This window comes from Scyliorhinus torazame, chromosome 12 (assembly GCF_047496885.1).
Source record: "Scyliorhinus torazame isolate Kashiwa2021f chromosome 12, sScyTor2.1, whole genome shotgun sequence".
NCBI lineage: Eukaryota > Metazoa > Chordata > Chondrichthyes > Carcharhiniformes > Scyliorhinidae > Scyliorhinus > Scyliorhinus torazame.
The window spans coordinates 218,140,799-218,166,512 of NC_092718.1; the positions used below are offsets into that span (position 1 = coordinate 218,140,799).

Genomic DNA, 25,714 nt, shown 5'->3' on the forward strand with positions numbered 1-25,714 from the left:
GTTTTTAAATAATTCATATGGCTGGGGGAGAAGTTTTCGATCGGCGTTGAGCTAACTGTGCTAAGTACCCGGCTGCGACTGAAAATTCCCCAAGGACATGTGCACATGGCAGTTTTTATTTAGAAACATGCAAAGAGTATGGTCTGAAATTGCAGAACTCAATGTTTAGTCCACAAGTCCGAGGAACAGCAGCAAAGTGGTTAGCACTACTGCCTCACAGCTCTAGGGACCTGGGTTCAATTCCAACCTTGGGTGATTATCTGTGTGGAGTTTGCACTTTCTCCCCATGTCTGCGTGAATTTCCTCCGGGTGCTCCGGTTTCCTCCCACAGTCCAAAGATGTGCAGGTTAGGTGGATTGGCCCCTTAGTGTCCAAAAGGTTAGGTGGTGTTACTGGATTACGGGGATAGGGTGCAGACTTGGGCTTAAGTAGGGTGCTCCGAGGGCAGCACTGGGGCGCAGTGGTTAGCATTGCTGCCTCATGGTGGTGAGGTCCCAGGTTTGATCCTGGCTCTGGGTCACTGTCTGTGTAGAGTTTGCACATTCTCCTGTGTTTGCATGGGTTTCGCCCCCACAACCCAAAGATGTGCAGGGTAGGTGGATTGGCCACGATAAATTGCCCCTTCATTGCAAAAAATTAATTTTTTCAGTTCAAACAATGCCAGAGCATTTTGTTGCTTCACAACGACCTACATGTGCAAGGCTAGATTTTCAATCCTTACAAAGATGGAGACAGCACAATGGAACCAGCGGAAATCTGCACCTGGTATGTGCACTGTCCTCTCCTCCTGTGAACCTAATTGAAGTGAGACCATGAGGACCAAGCTGACTTACCTGACGCATTAATGATTAGTGAAAGGCTTGGGTCGCAAAGGTCAGCCGGCGAGGGTCGCAAAGACCAGCCGGCGGGTAAAATAGTGGGTCCCAGGAAGAAAAGTTTGCACAACACTGATCTACATCTTTCTTTTGTTTCTTCTTCATACCCGTCTTCCAGCTTTTCTCCACATACTTGGTCACATTCTCATCATCCCCATCACATAGCTCAACGGAAGCTGCAAAATTCATTGATCGCGGCACTTCTTGTCTCACTTGCTCAGTTAGAACGTCCATGACTATCAGGAGGAAGGGGCTCAACGCCGATCCTTAATGCAATTTGAATCATCTACATCCTGCTACAGTAATCCGTGCCACAGCCCAAGAATAATGGAAATTAATCTGGTCCTTTGCAATTGAAAACAAAATAAAACAGATAATCCCAAAACAAAACAGAAGCATAAATCCCAAGACAAAAGCACCCCTCTGCAGCAGAAGCCACAAGGAGCTGTTTGGACACGGCCCCTTCAGTTCCCCTTCCCACACAGCACCTCCCTCCCTCCAAATGCTCCACGTTGCAGCCAAGAAGGTAGGCAGGCCATCTGCTCTCGATGCCCTGCCAGTTCCGATCGACAACTGAGCACACAGAGATATTCAAACGGCAGCCTGGGTTTACCAACAATCTCGGTGTAGAAACAGCTCATCTTCATTTGCAATCTCCCCCTCAGATTGGCTGATTCAAATTGATAGTGTAGTGTGGGAAGCTCTGTCATTTAAATGCAAATATACCACAAATTACTTCCCCTTCAAAACCCACATGCACAAAAATCGGCTTTCAACCCATATGTGATTTGGAGTGGAAAAACAAAAATCACAAGTGGAGAGGTACAAAAAAAATCATAGAAAAAGCTAATGGAATATTGTTGTCTATCTCAAGGGATCTACAATACCAAGGGATGGAAGTCACGCTACCATTATGTAAAATTGGTTGGACTTCACCTGGAGAAGAGTTGTGCTTGAAGAAGGATACTGAAAGGGTGCAGCAGATTCACCAGAATGATAGCCGGGACAAAAGGGTTAATTTGCAAGGACAGATTGTGTAGACAGGACTTGTATTCCATTGAATATAGGACATCAAGTGGGGATCTAATTGAGATGTTTAAAATGGTTAAAGAGTTTAATAGAATAAACAGAGAAATAATTTCCTCTGGTGTGGCAATCTAGAACAAGGGGGCAGAACACTAAAATTAGAGTTAGGTCAGAGTTGGTGTCAGGAAGCCCTTTTTCACGCAAAGGTTAGGGGAAATCTGGAACCCCCCACAACCCCGAAGAAAAGGGCTGCTGAGGCTGGAGGAGGGGGAGGTGAATTGAAAATTTCAAATCTGAGATTGATAGCTATTTATTGGGTAACAGTATTAGGGAACACAGAACTGAAGGAACACAGACCGTAAGGAACTACAGCGAGTCGTGAACACCGCCAGTCCATCACGCGAAACCGCCTCCCATTCATTGACTCCGTCTACACCTCCCGCTGCCTTGGGAAAGCGGGCAGACTAATCAAAGACCCCTCCCACCCGTTATTCTGTTTTGTATCACCTACCCAATGGATGAGGTTGGAAAAGTCTGAGAACACCCGCTAACAGATTCAAAAACAGCTTCTTCCCTTCTGTTAGCAGACTCCTGAACGGCCTCTTATGTACTGAATGGATCTCTTCACACATCTTCTCTACTGAGTAGGACTACACTCCGTATGCTTCACCCGATGTCTAAGTCTATGTATTTACATTGCGTATCTATCGTATGTCCTATGTTTTTTTTCATGTATGGAACAATCTGTCTGGACTGTAGGTAGAACAATACCTCGGTACACGTGACAATAAACCCAAATCCCAATTGGATAGATGGAGTCAAAATTGCAGAACAGCCAGAGTATAATTGAATGACACAACTGGTTTGAGGTACTGAATGGCCATATTTTGTTTCCATGGACCCACTCCAAGCAGAAGCAATGCCAGATCCCCAATACACAGCGAATATTAAACATGCTTATTCCATTTGACTCTTTGTCTGATCTTTGCAAACCTTGGATCCAGCTACCGATGGGATATTTCGGAATTCATTAAAAATGAAAAGCAAGTGAAACTAACGTTGGCCACAGATAAATCTACGTTCAAAGTATGTTTTTTATTTTTAACCTTGATTGTGAAACTGAGGATCTCGATTCCCATGCGACCGACATCAGGAGCTGCCACTTCACGCACCAGCTGGGCAAACTGATCTCGGTCCTGATAGATGGCTTCAACGGTCAGTGTTCCTTTGGGAAAAAAAATAATTCACTCCAATGAATCTGAAAGTTTACAAACAATTTTCTGCAAGGGGGGGGGGGGGGGGGGGGGAAGAAAGAGAGAGAGAGAGGAAGGAGAAAACCACATATTAATTTGCAACTCCACAAGGGAGTCAAGATTTATCAAAAGTTTAAAGTGATAAAACGCCAATACGACAAATTTAAGGTTGCAATTAAATGCTTTTGAAAACATTTCAATGTGTACACAGTGGACGGAGACAACAGTAGGAGTAGGAGAGGCACAGAATTTAAGTGAGCCCTGCTCAGCTTTTGAGAGTTATGTCCAGTGAGTGAGGCATCAACTCGAACGGTGTTTTTCAAATGTTTTTTTTCCTGGGACCCACTTTTACCACCCGGCCGGCCTTCGCAACACATCATTTTCTCTTATCTTTAATGCGATAGGTAAGCCTGCTTGGTCCTCACGATCTCACTCCAATCGGGTTCACAGGAGGAGACGGCAATGCGCATATCAGGTCAGAGTTCCGTCAGTTCCTTTGTGCTATCTTCATCTTTGTAAGGATGGAAAATTCAACCTCACACATGTAGGTCATTGTGAAGGGGAATAGCAACAAAATGCTTGTTTTACTCAGCACTGGATACTCCTTGGAGACGTTACTCCAGAATGCTGACAGCTTCATAGAATTGTGGTATGTTTTTAATGTGCCGTCACAGGTGAGGCGCAGAAGTTCAGTCTCTTCATTTGGAGTGAGCTGTAAGTTATTAACTCTGGGATCTCAAACTCAAAATGATTTTTCACCCGCCTCTCCGCTTTCAAAATCTGAAACTTCTCAGGAATGTAGCAACAAAAACTGTTGATCAGCACACCCAAATGCGACTGAATATATCATGCCAGTCCACTGACACTGTTTTCTTCAATGTATTGTAGCAGTGTGGGGAGCATGTAGCAGTTTTGGCTTTGTACTCGCACTTGCCAAACTTTCAATGACTTTTGGAAAGCATCTATTTCTTCACAGTGCCGAAAGCCATCATCATCCTTTCCTTGCAATTTGAGGTTGTTAGTTTGCAATTGAAAAAAATGTCTGCAAAACTTTTTATTTTAATTTAGAGTACCCAATTATTTTTTTTTCCCAATTAAGGGGCAATTTAGCATAGCCAATCCACCTAACCTGCACATCTTTTGGGTTGTGGGGATGAAATCCACGCCGACACGGGGGAGATTGTGCAAACTCCACACGGACAGTGACCCAGGGCTGGGATTTGAACCTGGGTCCTCAGCGCCGCAGTCCCAGTGCTATCCACTGCGCCACTGTGCTGCCCCATCTGCAAGGTTAAGACAAAGATAGCATCCAAGTTTCATCACCAATAGAAGGTGCCAGAATGGACAAATTCTCAAGGAGGAAAGTGTGGATTTGGTACCTGAGTTCGCAAACTCTTGACAAGCACCCAAACCCTTGACGGCCAACGTACTTCCGTGTGGAACAATAAATGTGTGCGCTCGGCCCCCATATTGGAGCACAGAGCCTCAAAAAGCCCGGTATTGAGTGCACTGCATTTAATGAAATTCACAACTTCCACAATTCTTTTCAACAGCATTTCAAGGTCAGGTGGAATGCCTATCGACGCCAATGACTCACGGTGAATACAACAATGATTCCAAACAACTGTCCTGACCAGGTACCTCCTTAATCCTTATTATAACTCCGCTGTTTTCCCAGTCATGTTGGCTGTCCCATCGCTTGTGATTCCTCTGCAATTACCTCAGTTGAGCCTGCACTTTCCAACCACATAACCACTCAATGCTTCACAAATCTCTGCACCAGTCATGTGGGTTGGCAGTATCAAGCAGCACAGCAAATCCTCAACAAATGAATTGTGCTAAATATATCTAAAGTAAACTAGCAAGGTTGCACAATCTGAAACGTCTGTACTTTCATGCAGTTGTATTGAGACCTCCTGTGCTGACTTTAAACGAGAAATAAGCTGGGCTTCTAAATTCTCAGCAATATCACAAATCCGGCGATCCACTGTGTTATCACTAAGTGGGATGCATTTCAGCTAACCTCCCATCCAGGACTGTACAAACCATGCGTATTGCTGGAGGGATAATTAATCTCTCTGCTACTGTGTGGGCCATTTTCTCTCTTGCTATATGGTAAGCTATCATGTAAGAGTCTGATTGTGCTTTGTCACTCAATGTTACATTTCTGCTAAGGACTTCAGCTGATGATTTAAGTTCTTGCTGTATCCTTTGAAAAACAAAACAAGAGGTTTGTTCTCAAACTTGCCATGCTTAGTCTTCAAATGCCTTTAAGGTTTTGAGGGTTTTAAACTTTCATTTACCAGTACTTCCCTGAATTCAACACACATGGGCTTTGCATCCTGATTTGCACTGGTACAATTAATAAAACCATACCTCAAGAAATCATCTTTATACTGCTTTGTTCCTGATTTCAACAACTTCTTTATGGACTGTTCACCAGAGGCCCTGGAGCTTACATCAGCACTGCTTTATCCTGTTGTGGATTCTGCCGAGTAGCTCACACGACCACGGATTTGTCCTGCTGTGGACTCTCCTGGGCAGCTCTCTCCAGCAGATTTAGTTGAGAGATTCTGGCCTGTTTGTGTCTCTGGGTCTCTCTTCCTTATTCCAAAAGGATGAACTTGAAACGTTTCAGTCCTGTTGCTTGCTCGCTGGCAGCTACAAAATGGAGGAATCTCTCTTCAGTGATTTTTGTGTCAGAACACATGACGTCAGTGTACTGCATGATCTGCTCTCTGTTGCCAGTTCTGGCAGGAAGACTCCATTGATTAAAAAATATTCTGCTCCTGGAACAGCGTGCTGACGCCTGGAGGAAGCGGTTTGCCCATTGGGCTCTGGGCCTGCGCACTGCTACATCCGGCTGAGGGGCACGCATGCACCGGACATCCGGCATTTTTAAAAGTCGGTCAGGCCGTTGGGCACTTCCGGGAATGCCGCGACTGATCACTCTGCGACCCTCCCGACACCTGCCCACAACCCACCCCTGGGTTGCGACCCTGAATTTGAAAATGACTGAACTAAAAGCTGTTGCATTTCTCAGTACCCAGAGGCAGAGTGGAAGGAGCACCAGAGGGAAACGCCAAGCCCACACAGTCCCTTACATCTCCACGCAGGTACAGGAGAAGACCCATCTTCAGACATGTTGCAGTGAGACAGGAACATGCATTGCTCCTCTCTCCCCCCCCCCCTTAAGAATAACCACAAAAACCCATCTCCTATGATTAGCACCAATTTGATTTGTTATTCAGGATTGGGGTTGGAATAAAGTTAATTATTCTGTAGCAGAGACAGATAATTCTTCTCAATTATTATGCTTTTTCTCGCCTTCGTTAACAACCCTCACTGAAGATTAAACTAGCTTTGTAAACATAGCTTCTGTAATGTCGAGTCAGCATGAGAGGAGATTAAAAGTGAATCTGTGAAAGTTTAACTCAATTAACGTGATTGGGCTAATATATAAACTCCTGGAAATTTAAAGCAGAGCAGAAACAACATTTCAAATTACACAAATTTAAGTAAAGGGCGAAGGGTCACAATACAAAAATCATAAACTTGAGAGTTAGACGGTTGTGGGTTCAAATCCCATTCTGGTGGCTGAGCACAAACATCAGGCTGACACCGCCAGTGTAGTGCTGAGGGAGTGCTGCACTGTCAGAGGTCCTGTCTCTCAGATAATTGGTTCTAATGGTTCTAATCAGATGAACAGCGAGTTCTCCTTGGTGTTTTAGATGATATTTACCCCCTAACCAATATCATTAAAAACAGATTATCTATTGTGCAACTTTGCTGCCAGCAAATTAGCTGCTGCAATTTATAAATTACAATAGTTCAAAAGATTGCAATGGCTGTCAAGTGTTTTGGGAGGGACTGAGGTTGTGAGAAGCACTTTATAATCTTTTACTTTAACTGCGATTAGCTAAATCAGTAAGATATCAAAGTTTGGATTTTAAATTTTGATTTAGGTCGACAATTTATTGCAAATTTAGGATTTACCGATCATTGAGGTGTTTCATTACTGATATCTATACTGCATATGTTCTTGTGAAAAACACATTGTCGAATTACATTTTAAATTGATTCTCACTGCTTGTGACATGGTAAATCTTTCTTTGATTTAGAAGGGCAACTTAATCCCACAACAAACATTTATGTCTGTGGCATGGAAATCCTCTGTACAGTGTTCAGAACTCTGCAAGTTTATTTCAGGATCAATGCAGCTGCAACCCTTGCAGCCAGTGACATTTAGTCAAAATAATACTGGTCTGCGCTTGATCGAAAGAGGCTTGTTCAGCCAGGGCCAGCTGCTCATTCCAAGGGAACTCAGTGATGTGCATAACATCAAAGTTGGAAGTCGGGTTCACTGTATTATCTGATCAGCCATGAAGGAGATAAGCCTGGCCAAGAAAGCAAATGCAATTGGCAATTGTGGCCAAACGCGCAACATTAATAGATTTTCTTTCAGTACAGCCTCGCCCACTGTATTAAAGAAAGAAAAAAGATTTAACAAACTTTACACAACCAATGGACATCTCAAACTGCTGTGGAGGCGATGAAGAACTTCTGAGGTTTAAGTTCCTGTTGTAACGTAGGAATTGCAGCAGGCAATTTATGCATAGAAAGCCCCCACAAACAAGGTGATAATAGTACGAAGTCTTACAACACCAGGTTAAAGTCCAACAGGTTTGTTTCGATGTCACTAGCTTTCGGAGCGCTGCTCCTTCCTCACCTGTTGTAAGACTTCGTACTGTGCTCACCCCAGTCCAACGCCGGCATCTCCACATCAAGGTGATAATAAGCAGATGTTTTGTGCTGTTGGTTGAGGTGTAAATATTGACCGGGAGATTAGGCTAACTTCCCCACTCTTCTTCAAACTAGTTTCTTTTTACATCCACCCATAAGCGGTACCTCAGTTTAGTGTCACATCCAAAAGACAACTCCTCTGACAGTGCAGCACTGCCTCAGACCACACTGCAGGGGCAGCCTTGATCTTTGTTGTCAAAGCCTGGAGTGGGACTTGAACGCAAATCTTTGAGAGCCAGAGGTGAGAGTGCTACCAAGTAAGTCATGGCAGATGCAAACGTAAAAAAAAAGATTTAAATCCCACTGGTACAATGAGAGGGTACATCAACTTAAGGTCCACGTATCGGCATTGCACAAAATATGCCTCCTGCCTTCAATGCTCCTGGAGTTGAGTTGCTGGTCGAACTCCGTCCTATCCTTTGGGGAATGGAATTGAGGAGGGATATCGTCAAACACAGGGTGAGTGTCGGAAGAGAGTCGTAATGGGTCGGAAAGAATATTAAAATTGGGGAGCATGGAGTGATGCCTGAAGCAAGAGGGAATATTCACAGCTCCCAGTACTTATTCTGAAGATGGTTACAGTCCCTGTAAATGACGGCTCACTATCCAACATCAACAGTGGGCCAATCACATTAACACCAATACACGGGTTATTAACAATGGGGATTGTATTACATCATGTGTTCGCAAATAGTCTTTTTTGGCGGGGAGGAGGGGTAGGAGTGAGGAGCAACAGGCTTGCAACAAGAATAAAAGAAACTCAGGCCCACCAATTACCTAAGATTGCTCGGAGATGTCCTTCTAGGGTTTGTAACACCACACTTTTGGTCTCCTGGACACTTTTCCCCAGGAACTGCTCACAAGCCACAGCTAACAGCTCCATCTCAGTCATTACCTTCACCTGCACACAGGGAGCACAATATAAACCAACAACACATGACAGTTATATAACACTCTTAATACTTTAAGGCTATTAACAGAAGCAGGTTCTAAAACTTACAGAATTAAAATAAGACTACAGTTCTGTAATGCTTCTAAAGATGACTAAAAGCAGGTGTTAAAAATTGCAGGATTGCACCATGAAAGCAGATTAGCACAGCAAAAACTAAACAAAGCACACCCAATATGAACAAAAATCACACCGATGCACAAAGCAACAAAACAGTATTTGCACCCTACAACACTTCAACTTGGCAACAAGGTAGTGAAATTAAGACTTAATAAAAGGGATTTTAATTCTGACCATCTGAGAAGGCTGGGATATTCAGATTCGCGCATTGAATTTCTGCGTGCGCGTGTTGCTAAGTTAAACTGTTGCAGGGTTCAGAGGCAAAACACTTTTTTTTTTTTTTAAATTACCAATCACAACTTATTTGAAAATTGAATTTGACTGGCTCGAATGGAGGTCTCACCAGCACATGCATTTGCGTGAATCACACCACCACATACGTTACATCAAAGCAATTCCAAAATGACACAACGTGGCATGCAGTTTTGACCGTCAAGGTCTAACTGGCAAAATAATTAAGAAAGCAAAACGTGGAGTTGACAATGAGGGGGAAGGGAAGAGTCGCATGTGGAAGGGCTGGAGAAGTCCAAGGAATTATAGAGCTGTGAGCACGGGAGCATGTGAAAAATGCCCCAGTTATACAGCACGGCTGTGGTAACAGAATCTCAAGTCACTTAATTTCAAAGGGCAAGTTTCGAAGGAAAGGTAATGCCAAACAGATCTGCCTTCTCAATAAACCACAATTAAACAGGATACTTGTGGGAACAGTTGAAATGAATTGCAGGTAGCTTCAATCACCTGGGCTGGTACTTCCCTCCCTCACTTCAGGTAAACCAAAGTGTTCAGTAACAAACTTATAATTAGTTAAGATCCTTTCTCCGATCTGCAAGATGGCATTGTGGAACTGTTCTTTTTAGTCAGGTTCTACAACCAAGGACTCAAGGGGCAGTCTAAAGACGAACAACGTTCACACCAAAACAAACGGCGACCTGGAACACAGGTACATCGCTTCCAGAAATACAAGCTGATGATCAACCAAACACAACCAGTGCTCTTGCCAACAGCAGCATCATTCACATCCACTTCCAGCTTCTCTCATGTGTCTACCTATGTGCGCACCGGTGCAATTTGCTTCTCTCATTGGAAGACAAATGTTCACTTGACAGGAATGGCAGCTGGTTTCAAGCTGGTAGCTATCACTGTGACACTAATAATGAGCCAAGCAGCCTCCTGTTTATTTGATTGGATACTGGGTTTTCTTTCCCTCTCTCCTCCCCATCACCCTACGCTGTGCTTTCTCTCTCTCCTCACCTTTACCCAGTTCCTGTTGTCACTCTTCTCCCATGAGCATTTTGACATTCTTCACCCCATGTAGCACACAAGAGTATTTCTATCTCTCTCAACACCTCTCTCAGTAGACCACTGCGAAAAAGAAAGACTTGCATTTCCATTGTACCATTCACAACTTCTGGTCATCCCAAAGCCTTTTAAGTAAAGTCACTGTTGCAACGTAGGAAACGCAGCAGCCAAATTGTGCACAGCAAGCTCCCACAGTCAGCCATGAGATTTTGTGATGTTGATTGAGGAATAAATATTGGCCACAAGATCTGCTGTTTGAAATAACGCCATAGGATATTTTATTTAAACCCGAGGGCAGGTGGAACCTCAGTTTAACTTATCAAAAGATGGCACCTCTGCCAATGCAGCGCTTCCTCCACTGAATTTGAGCGCCAGCCTAGGACCTGTGTGTTCAAGCCTCTGGTGTAGGACCTGAACACACAGCCATCTGACTCAATTGTGACAAGTGTGCTACCCACCAAATCATAGCTCTCTCACCACACTTCCAGCTGCCATTCTACACGTCATCTTCACACTGACATCTTTCATCTTTTCTTTTCTTTGCCTTGCCTAGCGCATAGCATCATTCTTTGTTCGACCTTCTGAAAGAGCAGCCTACCTAGGCCCACTCACCTGCAAACCCGCAACCCCACCTAACCTTTGGACACCAAGGAGCGGTTCATCATGGCTAATCCACCTAACCTGCGCATCTTTGGACTGTGGGAGGAAACCCACGCAGGCACAGGGGAACGTGCAAACTCCGCACAGTCACCCGATTTCAGAATGTTAAAATTCAATTAGGACATTTGAATTAATAATTCATCTCTTATTCATCCACTGTTTTCTCAGTCCACACCTGCTGCTGCTACCAGAGTATTTTACCCTATTCCCAGACCTACCACAGAGCACCAAAGGGAGGTTCTCTCTCTGCTCTGCAGACAACAATTGCAACTCCACTCAATACTTCAGTCTTCGTGCAATTCAAATGGGGACCAGAGTTGGGAGTGATTTAATCTACCTTGTATTTCACATTAAAAACATTTTTAAAAATTTTTTTTAAAAAGAGTACCCAATTCATTTTTTCCAATTGAGGGGCAATTTAATGTGGCCAATCCACCTGCCCTGCACACGTTTGGATTGTGGGGGCAAAACCCACGCAAACACGGGGAGAATGCGCAAACTCCACACGACAGTGACCCAGAGCCGGGATCAAACCTGGGACCTCGGCGCCCTGAGGCAGCAGTGCTAACCACTGCGCCACTGTGCTGCTGTATTTCACATGTCCAAATGTTAATTGCTGAAATTTATTTTTACGTAAATATTTAACACGTCAATGGTCACCCAGAGCCTTTATCCTGGAATACTAATCTAAAGTCAACCTGATTTCATCAATGGAAGAGTTATTTGTCTCTACAGTTTCAACAGTCTCTCTACGGTTTCATATTTCAATTTTGAATAAAATTGTTCAATCAACTCTAATTTGGTTTTGAATCACTTTGCTATTTTGCATTGTGACATTCAAGGAAATGGGTGGCCTCTTCGTTATGGAATATTTCAATTTCCACTAAGCGTTTTAATATTTCACAGTCCATTTCAAACTGCAAGTTTGAATGGACTGATTACATTTAACAGAATTCCTTTTCACAGCCTCGTCACTGTGCCCAACACAGGCCAGAAGGCAATAATGACTTAACCACAGGAAAACAGAAGGTGGGAGGTGGAGGAAATCAAAGAATGATATCGCTTTAAAGAGGGCCATTCAGCCCATTTTGACATTGCCAGGTCACTCCTGGCACACGTTACAATAACATGGTCTCCTTATCTGCGGAGGGATGCTCTTGGTCTAGAAGGAGCGCAGAGGTTTGCCAGACTGGATGGCAGGACTGATGTATGAGGAGAGATTGAGTCAGTTAGGACTAGAGAAACTAAGAGGTCTAAAAATTGATAAATATCCAGGCCCAGATGGGCTACATCCTAGAGTTCTAAAGGAGATAGCTGAAGAAATAGTGGAGGCGTTAGTTATGATCTTTCAAAAGTCACTGGAGTCAGGGAAAGTCCCAGAGGATTGGAAAATCGCTGTTGTAACCGCCCTGTTCAAGAAGGGAACAAGGAAAAAGATGGAAAATTATAGGCCAATTAGCCTAACCTCAGTTGTTGGCAAGATTCTAGAATCCATTGTTAAGGATGAGATTTCTAAATTCTTGGAAGTGCAGGGTCGGATTAGGACAAGTCAGCATGGATTTAGTAAGGGGAGGTCGTGCCTGACAAACCTGTTAGAGTTCTTTGAAGAGATAACAAATAGGTTAGACCAAGGAGAGCCAATGGATGTTATCTATCTTGACTTCCAAAAGGCCTTTGATAAGGTGCCTCACGGGAGATTGCGGAGTAAAATAAGGGCCCATGGTATTCGAGGCAAGGTACTAACATGGATTGACGATTGGTTGTCAGGCAGAAGGCAGAGAGTTGGGATAAAAGGTTCTTTTTCGGAATGGCAACCGGTGACGAGTGGTGTCCCGCAGGGTTCAGTGTTGGGGCCACAGCTGTTCTCTTTATATATTAACGATCTAGATGACGGGACTGGGGGCATTCTGGCTAAATTTGCCGATGATACAAAGATAGGTGGAGGGGCAGGTAGTATGGAGGAGGTGGGGAGGCTGCAGAAAGATTTAGACAGTCTAGGAGAGTGGTCCAAGAAATGGCTGATGAAATTCAACGTGGGCAAGTGCGAGGTCTTGCACTTTGGAAAAAAGAATAGAGGCATGGACTATTTTCTAAACGGTGACAAAATTCATAATGCTGAAGTGCAAAGGGACTTGGGAGTCCTAGTCCAGGATTCTCTAAAGGTAAACTTGCAGGTTGAGTCCGTAATTAAGAAAGCAAATGCAATGTTGTCATTTATCTCAAGAGGCTTGGAATATAAAAGCAGGGATGTACTTCTGAAGCTTTATAAAGCATTAGTTAGGCCCCATTTAGAATACTGTGAGCAATTTTGGGCCCCACACCTCAGGAAGGACATACTGGCACTGGAGCGGGTCCAGCGGAGATTCACACGGATGATCCCAGGAATGGTAGGCCTAACATACGATGAACGTCTGAGGATCCTGGGATTATATTCATTGGAGTTTAGGAGGTTGAGGGGAGATCTAATAGAAACTTACAAGATAATGAATGGCTTAGATAGGGTGGACATAGGGAAGTTGTTTCCATTAGCTGGGGAGACTAGGACCCGGGGGCACAGCCTTAGAATAAAAGGGAGTCACTTGAGAACAGAGATGAGGAGAAATTTCTTCAGCCAGAGAGTGTTGGGTCTGTGGAATTCATTGCCACAGAGGGCGATGGAGGCGGGGACGTTGAGTGTCTTTAAGACAGAAGTTGATAAATTCTTGATTTCTCGAGGAATTAAGGGCTATGGAGAGAGAGCGGGTAAATGGAGTTGAAATCAGCCATGATTGAATGGTGGAGTGGACTCGATGGGCCGAATGGCCTTACTTCCGCTCCTATGTCTTATGGTATTTGTTGGAGTTCAGAAGAATGAAGGGGGCATCTTATAGAAACATATAAAATTCTAACAGGGTAGATGCAGATAGATATTGCACTTGGAGTGAAGGGGATCAAAGGATATGGGGGGGGGGGGGGGGGGGGGAAGTGGGATTAGGCTATTGAGTCGAATTATCAGTCATGATCATAATGAATGGCTGAACAGGCTCTAAGGGCCGAATGGCCTCCTCTTGCTCCTATTTTCTATGTTTCTCTGCCGGAGTTTGAGGAACTGTAGAGAAAACTGCTTTCAAAGACTGTAAACTTCAGCTCTTGCAAAACTCTGCTGCCTATTTCCTAACTCTCTGACCAGCAATGCCTCAATTTTAAAATGTTATCCTTGATGTCAAATCCTGCCATGGTCTTGCCCCTCTCCTTCTCTGTAACCTTCTCCAGTTCTACAACTAATGTTCCTACGAAGCTGCACTGCAGCTGAAAAGTACTGTGCAGTTATTGTTCTGAGATGACAGCGCTTGTGCGCATTAAAGGCGCTAGATAAATGTAAATTGTTCTTGATCTATAACCGCTTGGCTAAAGGTAAAATGAGAGCTGCAGAAGAAGGAGAGGAAATAGGGGAAATTGGCTTGACCACTGTTTAGTTTGCTTTTTTTTTCAATTTTATTCTATTCCATAGGGTAAAAGACAATTAAAGCAGCTCCACTATTTTTACTTAGTCAGCTCTAGCCTGGAATGTGATTGCTCACTTGACTTGCTACAAGAGGCATTGCATAGTGCCAAAAGAGCACTATAAATTGGCACGGGGGTGGGGGGAATGAGAAAATGGACCAATTCTAAGGCATAATTAACTTTAAGGCAATCATTTGAATTACTTGGCATTCATCTGGACCTGCGTAGCGACATTAATGGCACAGTATCCAAGACCTTGAGGAAACGTGTAGATAATAAAAATATAGAAAGTTTTACTGCACATCGTGTGTATCAAATTAAATGTGGGATTTGGATCGCACGGAAACCATACTATAATAAGTACATATATATCCAGATCATGACCGATGACAGGTATTTACCACATCTCACTCAAATTCAATTGAATTGCCTGAAAGTTAATAATGCATTTAAATTAGTCCAATTTTGTCATTCATTGCGAGCCCCCCCCTCCGCTCCCACCCACCCAACAGTTGTTAAACATGCTTCTGGCACTGGGCATTCTCCTGTTTTCCACCAGTCAATAAGTCTCCCTTACTCCTTGCAAGCCGATTCATGCCACTGGTGACTCTCCACTAGCTTGACCTTCACGTGAGCTCAAACAACAAATGTTGCTCGACCACTTGTAGCATCACATTGGAATCGGACCCCGTCCACACTCTTGTATTTCCCAGCAATTGCTGGTCAAGTAATGACCAAGAAACTGGGGGGGATGGGGGTAGCGGTGGTATACTCCTCTGGGTGATTTACACTCATCCCAACAAGGCTGATAAGAGTGGAATCTCCACTTAGCAGGGATGCCAGTCTTCAATCCAGCATCTCTCCACCACACTGCATGTATATTCAAAGTGGTCAGGGGGGAGCCAAAAGCAAACATGTAAAATAGTCTTCAAAACGTGGCCACACCTTATGTGCAGAGAAATACAGATCAAAGATATAACACAATGGTTCATAACCCCACAGAATAAATTACAAGGGTGCACGCATTCAGGAAGCATTTAGTTCAATGAGCAGAAGTTGTGGATGAATATTCACCCAAATTCCTGAGCTCATCCTTTTATTATCAAGAATGTTTAAAGTGGGGAGGAGGAAGGAGAAAAAGCAAGGGAAATAGAGAGGGAAATTATAAACAAAACACAATAAGCCTGTAGTGAAAGATGCTGAAGAGATAGGAAAACAGAAGCTTTGTGCTGCCAATGCTTTTGAAAGTTACAATTTCTCTATTTTAATTTGGGTGTTCCCTCCACCCCAGCCTTTTCACCCCTCTGGTATTTCAAACCTTGCACCCGTCACTGCCTCCACCCGCCTTCTGTGCTTTAACCTGGCAAGCAAGCACAGTGTGGGTTTAGCACTGCCAACAAGTGCCGAGTCAGTGATCTATCTGCCACTTTGGAGTCAGTTCTTGGCTGCACTTTGACTGATATTGCAAAGATTAATCAAATGGGTTGGCAAGAAATTATAAATATCCATGAACCTTTCCACTTTTCAGTTGTAAACTGATCACATTGCACATTCTGCAATGACAAATATGACCACCGTGTACCCCATTATGGAAGAGTGGTTCACACCAGAATTATAGTCTAAAACGCCCGCCCAAGGCTGCAAAGTTTTATTGAGCCAATTGACTCAATGCTCCAACATGGCAGAACAAAGTGCATTTGCAAAGTGGTCTCTAATTGAATGGTCAGCAACCATGCACCTTTCCTTTCAGTCTCTACCAGCCCTTTCACAACAGCAGCACAACCTGACACACTGTCCTGTGATGTACATGCAGAAATGAGAGATTAGACAAAAAGTGTTTTTGTAAATTCAGGTGGGGAAGAAAAAGATTTCTGAAGTGGTCAGCAGTGCATCCGAGGCTGTGAAATCTAAACTCAAGGTGCTGTCCAGATTCCATTTACACTGAATAATAAAATGCTAATCACTTCCATTTTTAAAATGTTGATGATTGAAATTTCACTTTGTGACACCCAAATGCGAATAGATATAATCTATTTTCTATCTTCTCATTCCACCTTCTGTGGCAGCCTGGAATTTTGTAGGTCGCGTTCTCTGCGTAAGGAGACACAGAGAACGTATCGTTCAGAGGCAGAGAGACAGCATCTTTGAAAAATTTAATCAAATCAAGTACTTTTCGAACTGATTTTTTTGGTCAATTTTGGCGTCCCGAGCCCCTTTCTTCTTCTGAAGGTACAGAATCCTGCAGGGATATGGTTCCCAAGGGACAGGAGGATGCTCTTTTCCAGTACATTGGCCAAGTGTCCATGAGCCTACACAGTGAATGGGGCCAAGACATTGGCTGTGACTATCACAGTCCCCCCACCCCCCCTGAGAGAGAAAGGGGGGCTCGTCCCTGCCCTTTTGCGATTTGACCCAGTAAGGGTCCCATGCTCAGGGTCATAAGCTTTAACCAAGGGTGGTGCCAGTGGATTTTCGGTGATTAATCGTGGGAGAGCTTGAAGAGCCTGGAGGGATAACAGCTACTTATACGCAGAGGATCCTTCGACAAGAGGACTGGTTTCTGGTCTGCAGAAATATTATCCGACTACAATCCACAACATAGTGAACAAAAGCAGCCCAATGCAACTAATTTGCAGACATGCTTGGTCATCATGGCCTAACAAACAGCGGTTAAGTCCCTCGCCACAGATAGTATTGTAAATTCCATCCCTTAGGCCTCAATGGTTGCAGTTCCCACCTCACAATGACCCTTTTGGGGATGCTGGAATCGTCCAGTGCAGGGGGGCAGGTAGAGTGAAGCTGGACGAGTGCACTTTTGGCAAGTCAACTCCATAAGAAACCCTAGTTGTTGTCACTCTCATATCTCATCTATTCTAGCTCCTTGGAATGGATGTGCACAGCAAGGAACTCGAGCAGCACCATGCTTCTCACTCACTTCTCTTTTAATTCAAACTCACTCAGTCCTAACGATAAGTTAACTGGTGCCAACACTTCAGCTTCAAGCACTTTTAGAGTTCCCTATGCATCATTCCTCCATGATTAAATACTGCCTATGACATTACTCACTCGTACCGAGGAGGCCAGTCAATGTCCTAAATTGGTCTCTTCTGGAAACAGACCACTGAGCAGTAGAAATACTGAATATCATATTTTTAAATAACAAACATAGCTAGGGTCCAGGAACCAGTGTGTCCTTTTGCATCAGTAACAATTCATGTTAATGTAATGAATATTGTTTACTAAACCAAAAGCAGGAGGCAGATTGGGAGATTCAGGATAGACTGGGTCTGTAGGAGTGGGATTTACCTTTCGTCCTGCAGTGGATTGAGTAGGGTATGCCAACCATGGAACAGTGGCACAAGTGCAAATCCCATTAAACAGGCACCAAGTTGACGCGACAAATGACTACACCTTGCTACAGGTTGGGTAGTCTCTTTCAATATGCCTGCGACCAGTCAAATTATTTGATGGGAGCTGGATAAGTATTTGAAAGTGAAGTCAGCAGAGCGCTGGGGAAAGAGCAGGGCTCATAGGACTAATTGAATAGCTTGTTCAATGCACAGGCACCAACGAGCTGAATAACCCACTGAGGTGTAAAATTCGATGAACTGTGAGGTTACTGCTGCAAACGTGAGACTCGATTTGTGGCAAACACAATTTTTGAAAAATCACATTAGGCTGGAGTGGCTCACACAGATGATCTATAGCCAGCTCTTAAGTGGTACTTATTGTGAGGATTCACTAAAAGCTGCCTCCCACTTAATGTAAACAAAGGAAATACTGAAGGGAAGAGTATCGTTGGTAATGTCCTGGATCTAATTTTTAAAAAGCAGCTTCAGTTCAGGTGCTAATGCGAGAAACAGTGAGCAATTCCCCCTCCATCAAGCAAATAGGATTCCACAGCAGTGCCCCATGTTTCCCCAGGGGCAGGAACCTAGCTGTTCATTGATGTAGGGAATCAAAAGAGGTGATCCTGTGCACTGCAGAGGAGGGGGCCCATGAAAGAATGATATATAGATTGGACTTGATGGTGCAAATCACTATGCCTTGCTACAGATGGACTAATCTCTTTCAGACTGACTGTTTTGCAATATTGAAAATGGTAGCTTATAATACTTGCGATATTTTCTATTGGGATTGATAAATCTTCCAAGTAAAAAATGCAATTTTAGTCTTGCTTAAAAGATTCAGCCCTGCAGTGCATCATGAGAATGTATGTACTTACATTAAGCAGCAGCACAGAGGAAATAGACAGGTCTCCCTCAATCAGCCGCAGTTCTGAAACACTCCCACTCCACACACAAAGGTGGGTTTTTTTTATTGGCAAGCGGTTAGATCAGTGTGACTGGCAGCCAACTTTAAAAGTGGAGAATGAATTACAACCATCGCTTGCCCTTAAAAGACAGCAGGAAAACAGCCAGGCAACATCGATGCCCCCTACAATGCAACATCAGCCAGGACTTGGGGCTCAGTGGGCAATGGAGCAGACATGATGGCAGTGCGTTGAGACCGTTGTAGCAGCATCATTCCATCGGTCAATACAGATTCCCGCATCAACAAGTTGGCAACAAAGGCTAGTCCGCAGGTGCGGAAAGGGGAAACTGTGGTTTTCTCCAGGGGAAAATAACCCAAAATTAAAATTTACCTGCAATTCACTGAGCACAAATGCACCTTGGAAAACTTGCCACCTACACTAACTAGTGTGATCACTTATGCAAACTGTTGCCAAAGGAAAAAACTTGCAGCTTAATTACGACTCAATTTGAATTCCAAAAATCTGATGGATGTTCCTATATTCCAAATTGTCATTCGGGGGACAGAAACTTTTTAAAAAAACAAAGTAGGGCATGACAAAGGGACTATCTTGAATTTTCAACAGCGATATTGTGTTTGCCTAATTTCACCCTCACTGCCTAAGGTTCTTACTGGAGTCCAGGTGCCTTGTTTCATATGCAAGAGCCTGGCCAGGGGGTTTGCACGAGGATAATCGACTTAATCAATTGAGCCCAATGCTGTCCTCACATGGACATTCACAAGTGCTCTTCCCAGTAACGGTCACTATGTAGCAACAGGGAACCATGAATTTCTTGACGACTTCTCTCCGCTTTCTAACCTACACATCTGAAGGCCAATGTCTACCCTGTCGAGTTAAAATCAAAATTTTGTGCAAGGAGAAACAAAAAGAATAAACTGATACAGTAGCTCCAATTAATTTTCTTTTTAATTAACATAATTTGAAACGATGAACTTAAAAGTAAAAATAGACTGGACCAAGGACCAGATATCAAATCCAGGATCCTCTGGCCTCCAGTACCACAGCTAGTGGTTTCCCCTACAGTTGGGTTTAAATAAAAACCTCAAAATGTTATCCCATGTTGAATTCATTAATACTAGGTCACGGGAAGGCTGAGCGTGTGTGAAGTCAAGAGATCGCCACAGGCAAATTTCACAGTCTGGTGCAACTTCTTAGCTTTGCATTCAGGGCAAGTTTGTAACAGAACTCGGAAGTGAGCAGTCTTCAAGCTGCACTCCAGATCAAAGCCTCTTAATTGTGGCATTTGGGAGCATGTGCCTTATCACCCTCTCCCTCTAGATTCAAGATTTTCTCTACCCAAATGCAAATAGTTACCATTTCTCAAAGTTTGCGAGCCACATAACGCTATTCCTGTGTTATAAGTCTGTTGCAAATTGTTTTGGCATTAATCTGTTGCAGTTTGAAGCTTGAATGTGCAACTGGAAAAAAAGAATAGTTAGCAGGACAATAAACTCAGCTGTGGGAATCCCCGACACTGCAAACTCTTCAAATACCACAATATAGGTCACACTGGTGGTTTGCGCCACTCAAAATGTAATTCGAGCAAACACTGAATTATAGCCATCCATAGGTAAGTAAATGTATATATGTCAGCACAGTCCCAGAGGGCCATAGGCTGCTCTCCCCTTTGAGGGGGAGAGCTGACTGGTGGTGATTTAACCTGAGGGTCACCACACCTCAGGCGAGGAGCAAGGCTGAGAAGGCGGGGCATTCGTGAATAACCTCACCCAAAACGGGAATTGAATCTGCACTGTTGGCGTCGCTCCGCATCACAACTCCGCCATCCAACCAATTTTCTGCAAACTCAAATTCTTTAAATTATAAATTTCTAAAATGCTCATGACATGTGCTGTTAATGAGTACTGGGACACTGTCAATTTTGCCATTCTGCTAACCTCATCTCAGCTACACATCCAAAGTAAGCCGATCGGATTTAATTAATTTCTGTGCTGCTCGTTCTGGGTTTCCTGGACTCCCCCTTCCTCAGCCTCTTGGTCACATGGGTTCAGCTTGTACAAACACACTGATAGCTACCTCTCTGCCATCTCTCTGTCTCTCCACTGCCAGATTCTTCTCTGAAATCCAGTCCAAGATGCCTAGAGATTTCCACCAGTTAAAAATTGGGAACACTGAAGCCATTGTCTTCACTCTACCAGATTCAGTTGTTCCAATGCTCTTCTGGCTAGCCCCTCACCCACGCTACTGCATACACTTCAGCTTATCCAAACCTTACTGGGGCCATTTCAGGGGTAGCATTTCTGCCTCTGATTCAGAAGGTCATGGGATCATCTGCATTATTTTTCTTTTGTGATACGGGATCCTTTGGGATGCAGAGGCAATGGGTTTAGACACACAGTAACTTAGGATACCAAGGTGGCGAGCAATGTTCAGCTCGAGATAGTGTCTGGCGAGGGTGGTGCAAGATCAATATACAAGACATAGCAGAGCTAACGATGGCTTCAGTGTTCCCAACGTTTAAACATGTGGAAATTGCTGACATCCAAGACCGGATGTCAGATAAGCAGTTTGCCAGTGGAGTGACTGAGAGATGTTGGGAGAGGTGGACATAAGTGTGATCGTACAAGCTGACCCCATGTGGTCAAGGGGCAGCATGGACCTGAGGAAGAGGGAGTCCAGGATAGATCGCTGGCAAACCCCAGAACTTTAACATAATCCAGGCTAACACTTCAGTGCAGCACTGAGGAGGCGGTGCACTGTCAGAGGAAGGTGGTGATGACGTGGTCATGTCACTGGACAACTAATAACGAGGCCTAGGCTAACATTTTGGGGAACACGGGTTCAACTCCCATGATGGCAGCTGGTGGAATTTAAATTCAATTGATAAAATCTGGAATCAAAAGCTAATCTCTGTAATGGTGACCATGAAACTATCGATCGTCATAAAACCCATCTGGTTCACAAACGTCCTTTAGGGAAAGAAATTGGTCATCCTTAATCAGTCTGGCCTACATGTGACTTCAGAGCCACAGCAATGTGGTCAGCTCTTAGCTGCCCTCTGAAACGGCCTGGCAAGCCATTCAGTGATGTCTGCATCCCATAAAAGAAATTGCCATCTTTCGACTGAAATATTGAGCCCCTTCCACTGTCCCCTTCATTGGCTGATTGCCTGGTGATGTTTTCCTACTTTGAAAAAATTATATAAATGCAAATTGTTGTCGTTATGGGGAAGGGTCGCTTCTCTATGCCCACTGCGAAATTTCCCGTTTCAAGTATTTAACCAATTCCCTTTTGAAAGTTACGACTGAAACTACCTCCCATAACCTTTCAGGCAGCGCATACCAGATCATAACTCATGATTATAAATCTTGTTTTCTGTGTTTCTCTGGTTACCATCAAACCTGTCAATGGAGAGGGGTTCTCTTTATTACCTTCCATCATTTTAAAAACTTCTACTAAATCGTCCTTTAAGTCTTCTCTGCTTTAACGAGATTAACTCCAGCTTCTCTCGAATCACAGAACGTTTACGGCACAGGAGGCCACTTGGCCCATCAAGTTTGAGCCGGCCGAAAACACGGACCACCCAGCCTAATCCCACTCTCCAGCCCATTTGGTGCGCTATCCTGCAGCACTTCAGGGGCATATCCGGACACCTTCTGAATGAGATGACATGAGATTTCATGCCTCTACGACTCTTTCAGTCAGTGAGTTCCAGGCCCCCGTCACCCTCTGGGTGAAAACACTTTTCCTCATCGCCCCTCTAATCCTTCTACTAATCATTTTAAAATCAATGCCCCTGGTCCTCTCTGCTAAGATAAATAGGCCCTTCTCATTCACTCTATCCAGGACCCTCACCATTTTGTACATCTCAATCAAATCTCCCCTCAGCCTCCTGTGTACCAAGGAGAAAAACCCCAGCCTACCCAATCTTTCCTTATAGCTGCAATTTTCCAGTCCTGGCAACGTTCTTGTAAATGTCCTCTGTACCCTCTCTATCGTCCCTCTATATAACTGAGGTTCCTCATCCTTGGTATTATTGTATAACTTTGCTAAAACTCCTTGACCTTCCCACACCATTCTTCCTAAAGTGTGGTGACTGGAATTGGACAATAATTCAGACAGCAAGGAACACTTACAATAACATGGAGACTATCACGGGTTCAGGATTTCCCAATGTGTTTTAAAGCCATGACGTTATTTTGAGGCGCTGTTAAATTTACAATGTCGGAAACTTAACTGCTGATTGGAAAATAACATACCATAATGCGACAACAGTCAGATATTGATTGAGGGATAAATATTGGCCAGGAAATCAGACTGAACTTCTGTGCTCTTTGAGATAATGTCATGAAATATTTTACCTGAGGAGGGAGCAGACTGGGACCTCAGTTTATGTCTCTTCCAAATGACTGCACCTCTGATAGTGCTGCACCTCTGATAGTGCAGCAATTCCTCAATAGTTCACTCCAGCCTTGATTAAATTTCTGCAGTGTGACATGAACCCATAACCTTTCGATTCATTGAACCAAGGCTGGCATTCCAGCTGAAGCAAAGCAGCAGCTTGTAAAAGGTACAGCTTAACATGGTGCTTTTGCACAACATGCCTTTATTTATGAAGCCAATGATTTTTTTTCCCTTTAAAACAGCTCAGCAATGAATGACGCTGATGGGCTGCACTGATTTAGCTAATTAAACTCCAAACATAATCTTGTGCACATATGGGGACTCTTGAGCATGGTCTCCTCCTGAACTCTGTCTCACCACTTGGGACCTGAATACATGGTGTGTCCCGAGAGAGCAGTGTCTGCACTCCATATCCAACAAACAAACACTCCACTAAGGATGACTTTACTGCCACTTAGTTTGGAGATTCCTGGCTCCCGTGTGCATCAGACACTCTCAGTTGCGACAGGAAAAAATAATTTGGTTCCACTTACATTGAAGATTAATTTCCCAACGTTAACTATAAAAAATCTGTTTTATTTTGCAGTTTTTCCAACCAATTTGTCTCTCTTATCTTTGATCATGATATCAAGAAAAAGTTTGTTCCTGCATTTCTTCCCCCCCTCCAACTCAATTAATTTTCTCTCGCTCTCTACCCGAGTTGTCGGTTAGCTCTGCAAATAAATTAATCTAGCTCTATCCTTTCAGCCTGCCTCAAACAGTTTAATCTGCGGTCCTGATCTAGTCACTCCGTTGTGGGAAATTAAAATTCATTGTTAAAGGATCTCACTGCATCTCCGACCTATTATGCCGCGTCAAAAATCCCATTCAATGCCAAGGGCTTGAAGAAGCATCAAAAAAAAAGGTCTGCTGTCACTCGTTCTAGATTAAGGGTTATTACTGTCGGGTGAAGAAGCCGATTTATACCTGCCGATTTATAGGTGAAATGGCATAGTGAAATATCGCAATTCTTGGCACATGGAAAAATCATTTGTGATATTACCAGATACAATACTTAATTTATTATATGCATTATCTTCACATGCTGCTGTTACCCTGGGGCCCAGACCTGAAGACAATACTCCAGCTGAGGCCTAACCAGTGATTTTTAAAGGTTTAACAGAATTTCCATGTTTTAGTACTCAGTGCCTCTACTTGTAAAGCAGAGCACCCATACAGCTGTTTTTTAAAAGCAACAATTTATCCGTGAATAAGGCAGTTTATAAGCAGCAAGTTGAATGCTTCTGGATTATTTTAAATATTTGTCAAAAACGTCCAGTGAAAGCACAGGTAACTTGCTGGAAGTTATAGCACTTGGGCACATGTTGCACTGTAATAGATTGGAGCCCCAATAGGAGACACTAAGAGAGCTCAGGATGCTTGCGACTTCCCATGCTGTGTGGGCTCAAACCAGGGACAATGCCATTCATTTTATGGTCATGCAGTTCCACTTAACCGGTTGAGGCAGAATAACCAACGAAAAAAAAAGAATAAAATTACCAAAGCCTGCAAAGTTAATTGAACGTTACAGAATATGTTCCCATGGTTTCAAAGTGAACCATCAGCTCACCATTAATATTCAGGGGTGGAAAGTTGTACGAGAGTTTTCATACCAGATTCTTTGGGACTTTTTCAACCACAAATGTACAAATTTTGTTGCAGAGCCCTTGGGCTGTCCATTGGCACTTGCCAAGGGTCTGTTTTATGTCACTACAAGTTTCAAATCTCACACAGCCCTGTGCTGCATGGTGTGAATAACATGGGAGGGTGCTTGAATATAGATGGCAACGAGCCTGAATGTTATCACAGTCAGGTCCTATTAAAACACATTTTCCACCCTTGAATGTCATTCATGTAAGAATTACAGAATAAGTGGCCTCCTACTGTTTTGTTAAGATAAGCAAAAAGCATTAGTAAGTTTTCTTTTGTGCCTTTGACAGACTCAGGCTGCAAAGAGTTTTTAGAAATTAGATTTTCTTTGGGATTGTGGGGTTATTTACCTGAGCGACCCCTGTGACAGTTAGTGCTACCCCCTCTGCGGTCTCTACATCCTCACACTTGGGCTGAAGCGTCATAATCTCAAGGGAAATCCTGTGAAAAACGTAAAACACTCGCAAATTCCAGGTCACATGACAGGCCTCATGCCTCACTTCCTTTTTATTCCAATCTTTTCATCGCTCACCTTTGAAGCCCAACTAGAGGTACTGTACCGGGCTCGAAAACAAAGCCAAGCTAAATAATTAGCATCAAAGAAAGATCATCGCATGGGTCTTGAGATAGTCACGGTGTGGGTGATCCCACTTAGTTAGAACTCCTTCTGAAGAAATTGCTGCACCAACCATTTTATGCAATAAAGTAATACATACAAAGAAATAAACTACTTTAAAGAACACACAAACGTGGCTTATAATTCGGGCCACTCAATAATTCGTAACATCAAGTCAATCCCCATAACCTGGTGCGGAAGACAGCATCATTTCTTCAGAAAGGAGTTCTGTTTGTCATCATTGCAATAGATGCATTTCATAAT

General features: G+C 43.6%; 1 protein-coding gene across 3 annotated transcripts in view; it reads right to left on the bottom strand.

The window, feature by feature from the left end:
• LOC140386987 (flotillin-2) overlaps nt 1-25,714 on the bottom strand; it is a 135,285-nt gene that overhangs the window by 27,100 nt on the left and 82,471 nt on the right. For 2 of the 3 annotated variants that reach the window (XM_072469944.1, XM_072469946.1), the window contains 2 exons: nt 8,735-8,858; nt 3,008-3,126 (listed from right to left, as the gene is read on the bottom strand). In XM_072469944.1, the coding sequence (XP_072326045.1) occupies nt 3,008-3,126; nt 8,735-8,858 (243 nt within the window). Of the gene's footprint in view, nt 1-3,007; nt 3,127-8,734; nt 8,859-25,184; nt 25,276-25,714 lie in introns of all 3 variants that reach the window. The other variant, XM_072469945.1, reaches the window with a different exon arrangement.